Source organism: Camelus bactrianus, chromosome 20 (genome assembly GCF_048773025.1).
Source record: "Camelus bactrianus isolate YW-2024 breed Bactrian camel chromosome 20, ASM4877302v1, whole genome shotgun sequence".
Taxonomy (NCBI): domain Eukaryota; kingdom Metazoa; phylum Chordata; class Mammalia; order Artiodactyla; family Camelidae; genus Camelus; species Camelus bactrianus.
Window position 1 is genome coordinate 18968748 of NC_133558.1, and position 7423 is coordinate 18976170.

The window sequence follows — 7423 nt, forward strand, 5'->3', positions numbered from 1 at the left end:
AGTGTGGTTAGTTGCTGCAAACTTTTTATAGCTGTCTATGTAGATCAGGTCATGATGTTTCAGTAAACCTCCAACAAGACAAATGTTATTCTCTGTTCTGCAACTTTTTATCTCTGTATGAGTGGAACACTGTTATACCCTTAAAAGTCTGAGCCTTGAGAATGGGCTACCCTGTATATTTCAGGTAGGCAACATTCTTTTACATACGGTGCAGAACCAGCACGACTAAGCACAGGAAACAGAACACAGGGTTAGAGCTAAAGGAACAGATCTACTATGGAGTCAGATTTCTTCTTCCCTATTACAACTACACACAAAGAAAAGAGTTAACTATGTTAACTATGTGAGGTAATGAATATGTTAATATTCTTGATCTTTGTAACCATTTTACAATGTATATGTATACCAAGTTACCACATTGTACACTTTAAATACCTATAATTGTATTTGTCATTTATTCTTCAATAAAGTTAAAAAATAAAAATTTTAAATTATATTTATCCCATTAAAGATACAATTATACCTTTTGAAGTATAAACATACCCAAATAAAATGCTTTCATTATTCCCAAAAGTAAGTGGCTGAATATAGTACAATCCAGACTGTTTTCATTGTGCAGAACAATGTGAAATGGGCGACAAAGATGTATTTTGCCTTTTTATGACTTTACCAAATGTCAATACCTTGTTTTTAACTAAATGTATGTAGGTGAGTTTTTATCTTATTTTTATCTAAATGTTTTTACCAAAAATATTTTATCAAAAACTAGACAAATGTCTGCATGTATGAGTTTGTGTGTCTGTGTGTTTTCATGTGAATGTATCACAAATATCTTTTTTCCATGAACTTTAAGAGATATAAAAATTAGTGATAACTAATCATGTCAGTTATTAAATAACTTTTAAAATTATTTAGCTTCCCTCTATATTGAAATTCACCTGTGTCTGACCCTATATCACACTCTGATTAGATAATTAGTTGTAAGAAACATTATCATAACCTGCTTTGTCTATAAGTAACAAAGGACACAAAATATATTCAACTTATTTCCCTAACTCACTACCTCACTGTTATCCATTATTTTTGCATTATAACTGCTGTAGAAACAGTGATTGCTCATAATTCATTTCATACTGGGTATTTAAATTTGCTTCAGCATTCCTGTCCTCTTTCTCCCCTACTTCCACTAACAAAATTATACAGTAACCCAGATTGAAAGCTTTTCTTTTCTTCTTGAAGCAAATTACCTTTAAAAATAATTATCAAAAAATGGGGAAAAGAGGATGGTCACTTGAAAAAAAGGGGGATAGGTCAAAATACTTACTGAGTCAAGAAATGATGACACAAAAGAATGCGTTTGTTTTTTAAGAATGGCTTTTTAAGAATTACCTTTTTTCCTTCTCTGTGAAAACTCATTAGTAAAAAATAAACTATAAGTTTACTTCAAATATTGTAAGTAAATAGTAATAATGATATTTCTCTCAATTGAATTTCATGTCCATTTTTCTCTTTTACAATAACAGACTAATGGAACCAGACAATGAAATGTTTGGGGGAGATTTTATTTTGCTTGAATTTTCAGACCAGCCTCAGTTGGAGGTCATCCTCTTTGTAGTAGTTTTGGTATCCTATCTTTTCAGCCTCCTGGGCAACACAACCATCATCCTGGTCTCCTGCCTGGACTCCAAATTTCACACACCTACGTATTTCTTCCTCACAAATCTCTCCTTCCTTGACCTTTGCCTCACTACCAGCTTGTCCCACAGCTCTTGTGGAACCTGAAGGGACCAGCCAAGACCATCACATCAACTGGCTGTGCCATACAACTCTATATGTCCCTGTTGCTGGGTTCCACTGAGTGTGTTCTCCTTACCATCAAGGCTTTTGACCGCTATGTAGCGGTCTGCAGACCTCTCAGTTACACTAGTGTCATACACCCATCATTTTGCAAGGCCTTAGCAGGAATAGCCTGGCTAAGTGGAGTAGGAAACACTCTCATCCAAGGAACCCTCACCCTTTGGCTTCCTCGATGTGGACATTACCATCTGCACCACTCCTTATGTGAAGTACCTGCCATGATCACGTTGGCATGTGTGACATCTATACAAGTGAAGTCCAGCTTTCTGTGGCCACGTTAGTTCTCCTTCTTCTTCCTATGGCATTGATATTCGTATCCTGTGGATTCATTGTGCAAGCAGTGATAAAAATTTGTCAGTCCAAGCTTGGTACAAGGCTCTTGGGACCTGTGGTTCCCATCTACTAGTGGTGTTCCTTTTTTGGGGGACCAGCTCAGCTAAATACATTCAACCAAAGAGCTCCTATGGCCGTAGCCAGGGCAAGTTCCTTACACTCTTCTATACTGTTTTAACTCCCACACTCAACCCCCTCATATATACTCTGAGGAACAAATATGTGAAAGGAGCCCTGAGAAGACTACTGAGAAGAGAACAAAATTCCTAAGAAAACTCAGGGAAACAGTGACTTTCTGTTGTGGAAAATTATTAAAGAGACATAACATTAAATAACTACTCCCAAGTATATAGTGTATGTGTTGCTTACTTCTCTGTATTTATATACATTATGGCTAGCATGGTTTGGAAAAAAGAAGCACATTTAGATTCATACTGTATAGCTCATGGAACCTCGTGTCTGTGTGCATGCACGTGTGTTAAAAACATGTTCGCACTTTCTCTTATCAAATGTCTTTGAAGAGCTGCAGCATATACTAAAACTAAGAGATTTTGTGATCTACCCAATATATGTGTGCTTACATATATAATTAGGGAATTCAAAAAGTGTTTAATATGCAAACAAAAAACTGAAAAGTATATATTAGTGTGAGAAATTTCCTTTGTAAAAGAGTCATAGTGTAATATTATTTAAAACATTTTATACACGGTAACTCAATTCTTTCAAGAAATAAACACAACAAAACTTGAAAATGTGGGCTTTTTTTTTTAATAGTAAAGGACCAGATCTGTGGATCTACTTAAAATGCTATTAAGAAAGAAAATATTTGTTTTTCATAAAAATAATAAAAATAATTGTTAAGTAATTATAAAGAATTACTTAATAATTTAACAAAATGCTAAAAATTCATATAATCTAGTTTCAGATGGACCTAGGGTCTACTGGGCACGACATTGTATTCAGCCTTATTTGTTAACCTATTCCTTTCCCCGGTGTCTTTGTGACTGTAAAACACATGGACTCTGAAGCCAGACTGCTTGCTTTGAAAATTTTCTTTTCTTCTCATTAGCTATGTATAACCCTCTGCTCTTTACCTGACCTCTAAGTTCCTCAGTTTAATCATCTCACAGGTTTGCAGTGAGAAGTAGTAAGTAAATTAACTCTTACAAAGTACTTAAAAATCACTCATGGCACTGGTCAGTGCTGAATAAATCTTAAGGGTTATTAAGATACTTTCTAAAATATTATAGTGCTTTACAGACTTCCAAATTCTTCACACTCTTCCTCCATCATACCTAACCTGTGCTTGATTTGTTTGTTTGTAACTGTCTTGTATTTTGTATTGTACTGTACATTGCATTTCTTTTCTACTTTGCTGGGAACAATGTGGTGAATTACACTGACTGATTTTTTTTTTGGTTCTGGCTATTTGGGCAATGGGTAGGATTTTTAAATAATTGACTTACTTGATAATATTTTCAGAAGATTTTAAAATCCATGTTAACTAGTAAGACTATTCTGTAATTTCTTTTGTTGTTCTGTCGCCATAGCTATACTTGACTAAAAAGGATTTGAATCTTACCTTTTATTTTTCAAACCACTGGAATATAAAAATATTTTCTACAAATCACTAGGAAAAAGCCTACAGACTTAAACAGGTACTACACATATTATCTCTCAATGACCTGTAGATGTGAAATGATCTAGTTAACTTCACTAGTTATCAGGAAGTACAAATTGAAATCATGAGATATCTACTGAATACCACCAAAATGGATAAAATTAAAAGGACAGAAAATATGGAATTATGAGCCAACAGGATATGTTCATAATTATATATGTACTTATATGTTCCATTTCCTTTAATCCAGCCTGCAAGTTACTACCTTATCCTCTCAGTCAAATATATAGATTATATTATTGGAAATTTAACATGAATATGGCAGAAATGAGAAAACAACCCCTTGTTGGGTGGTTATAAGGGCAGAACTTAAGTATCTTTCTGGTTTGGCCTAGATACAAAAAAATAAGTGAAAAATCAGAGGGGCAAAAGTATGTCTTTCAGAATGACCTCCTGGGACAATTCTTTGGATCCTACAGAGTCTCATATTAATTGCCATATTGGGAGAACTGTGTCCCTGGGATCTTTTCAGATTCGGTGTCCTGTGTCCCGTCCCAGTCTCTCCTGACTTGCTGATCTTCAGGGAGCTCCCTCTCAAATAACAGTCCCTACAACCAGCACATGGGCCTTAGGCACTGACTTGTCATTTCAAGGTAATAATAATTTGAACTCCATGGCTTAAAATTCTTTTTCACATTACAGTGAGCTTATCAGTGTGCTGAAAAAAATCTGGAAAACGTCCTCTCTTTTAACTTACTCACTTCTATTGATGCCTAGATTTTATATCTACACCGTGCCTATGACTCTTAACTTTTAATGGCAAATTGAAATTCTAGCTTAAAGTGATATTTGTCTGGGTGGGGAGAGATCACATGGTACACATTTGATGATAAATTTTGCATCATAGTGGAACAGAATCCTCCTCCAAGCCGAAAGAGAACATATTCTTACAACTATCCTTATAAATAAGGAATCAGTTCAAGACTGTGAATTGATCTTTCATGGCATTCCTGCTGAAGTGTTGTGTTGTCTGTATGTATGTGTAGAGGGGTGGGGAGTGGGTTAAAACACAAGAGAAATTCTCATATGACTGAAAATATAAGGTAGCAAATTGCAGGCTGGATTAAAGGGAATAGAACAAGTGACATAAGTCTGGCTTTATCTTATTCCTTTGATAGGAAAAATGAGTCGTTTTTAGGGTAGCTAAATGGAAGGGAACTGACCATGAATGAGAGAAAGGAAGGAGTTATGCATGTGTGTATGTATTAGAGTTTTTGTGCATGGCTGTGTATGTATATAGTTGTGAGTGTGTTTATAAGGAAAAATATATATAATATAAACTAGTTTCTTCCTTAGCGGCCCTTTTATAGTTTCATTTTACTATTATTTACTTTCTCTGTTTGAGAGATCACTCAGTGACTTCGTGCTGTTGTTGAATGTCCAGATCCCCCATCTGATCCTTCCCTTGACTTCCTTTCCTTTCCACTATGTTCTGCTAAGTATCATTTTAACATAAGTTAAATTAATATAAGATATTGACCATTGAGTGTATATTCCATGATTAATTTTCACAACAAGTAATAAGCAATTTGAGGATATGCAGTTATTTTTAGGGAAGAATTTTGAAGCCTGAGTGATTTTCAGTGATGACATGCAAAAGTGCCTATTTGTCTTAAACAGGAAGTACACTTACGGTCTTTGGGAATGTGCTTTGTATCAACAAATATATTTTGAACTGTTGCATTTGTAACTGTTTGGGCCTTTTAAAAACCCATTAAAAATCTTGGTCTCTGTAATCTTCTAGAAGGTAGAAATTCTCTGTGGTTTTGGCATACATTGAGGCAGCCTCTATTCATCCCATCAAGAAACCTTCCTTTCCTTCATCTTCACTCCCTCCACTCAGATTCAACCTCTTCTTTCAACATGCAAGACAAGAGAACTGACTCCCCTCCTCAACACCACACACCAAAGAAGGCAAGGAGGTTTGTTCTGAACACATTGCGTGAATTTACATCACTAACAAGCTGGTGGACTAAATGAGTTAACCAGTCCTTAATGGAAATATGTTTTGGAAATTGTGTGTGCATAATGACTAAATATTTAGGTATACATGTTAATATTATTACTTTCAATAGCCAAGTTTGCCATTTTATAGCAAAAAATACTTCTAACCTCCAGGAGCCAGTTGTCATTTATATAATAAAAATCCTTGGAAAAAAATGTCCACCTCAAAATTATGATTGAAGAATTTAAGTATTATTTACATATATTGAACATCAGCATTACTGAGTTTTCTCCATTTAATTTGAATGATTTGTCATAGGCTACAAATTAATCAGATGCATTTTATTCTTCTGGTATTCTCTTTCTGCCTTTATCTTTTTTCTGTGATAAATTTTTTCTCACCTTCGAATAGTTCTCTCTCAAGGAAACTCTGTGCTTTTACAATCAGCCTTTATGGGCTTCTCTGTACAGAGTCTGGTCCTTAATGTCATTTGCTGCAACTTCTGAAAGACACTGCCAAAATTCATTCCATGGGGCACTGTAATTTCTCTTAGAGTCAGTGTTTCAAAGAGTTATTTTTAAAAGGTTGATATTGTGACCAGAGGCTAACACATAATCCTTTCTCTAAATTCTTATGATGTTTTCCTCCTTTTTCTGAACAGGATAATGGGCATGAACAATAGCAGTGCCAAAGATGACTTTGTCCTAGTGGGCTTCTCTGATCAGCCCAAGCTGGAAAAGATACTCTTTGTGGTTGTTTTGATATCCTATCTCCTGACGCTGGTGGGAAATACAATCATTATTCTCATCTCCTCCGTAGACCCTAAACTCAAAACACCCATGTACTTTTTCCTCACTCACCTCTCCCTAGTTGATCTCTGCTTTACCACCAGTATTGTCCCCCAGCTGCTGTGGAACCTAAGAGGACCGGCCAAGACCATAACAGCCCTGGGCTGTGCTGTCCAGCTCTACGTCTCCCTGGCACTGGGCTCCACTGAGTGTGTTCTCCTGGCTGTCATGGCTTTTGATCGCTATGCAGCAGTTTGCAAACCTCTTCACTATGCAGCTGTGATGAACCCACGGCTGTGCCGGGCCCTGGCAGGGGCTGCGTGGCTGAGTGGAGTAGGAAACACTCTTATCCAGAGCACTGTCACCCTCTGGCTGCCTCGCTGTGGACACCGGTGGCTCCATCATTTCTTCTGTGAGGTGCCCTCGATGATTAAGCTTGCATGTGTGGACATCCACGCCAATGAGGTCCAGCTATTCATTGCTTCATTGGTCTTGCTCCTCTTGCCCTTAGCCCTGATATTGATGTCCTATGGACACATAGTCAAAGCAGTTATGAGGATCAAGTCAGTCCAGGCCTGGCACAAAGCTCTGGGGACATGTGGCTCCCACTTGCTGGTAGTGTCCCTCTTCTACGGGACCATCACAGCTGTCTACATCCGGCCCAACAGCTCTTATGCCCACATGCATGGGAAATTCATCTCCCTCTTCTACACAGTAGTGACCCCAACCCTCAATCCTCTCATCTACACTCTGAGGAATAAGGATGTGAAAGGAGCACTGGGAAGACTATTTCACAAAGACAGAGACCTAGGCTCATAA

The 7423-nt window shown here is 36.9% G+C and overlaps 1 protein-coding gene and 1 pseudogene across 1 annotated transcript; both read left to right on the top strand.

Moving 5' to 3' along the window:
- Nucleotides 1-1527: 1527 nt before the first annotated feature.
- Nucleotides 1528-2505, top strand: LOC105061647 (olfactory receptor 2G3-like; annotated as a pseudogene).
- Nucleotides 2506-6478: 3973 nt separating this feature from the next.
- LOC105061646 (olfactory receptor 2G3-like) lies at nucleotides 6479-7423 on the top strand. Its single transcript, XM_010945752.3, has one exon. The coding sequence runs from the start codon at nucleotides 6482-6484 to the stop codon at nucleotides 7421-7423; it is 942 nt and encodes a 313-aa protein (XP_010944054.1). The 5' UTR covers nucleotides 6479-6481.

Bases quoted from the DNA above. Each gene is read 5' to 3' on its own strand.
- LOC105061646 (XM_010945752.3), top strand. From the start codon at position 6,482: ATGGGCATGAACAATAGCAGTGCCAAAGATGACTTTGTCCTAGTGGGC.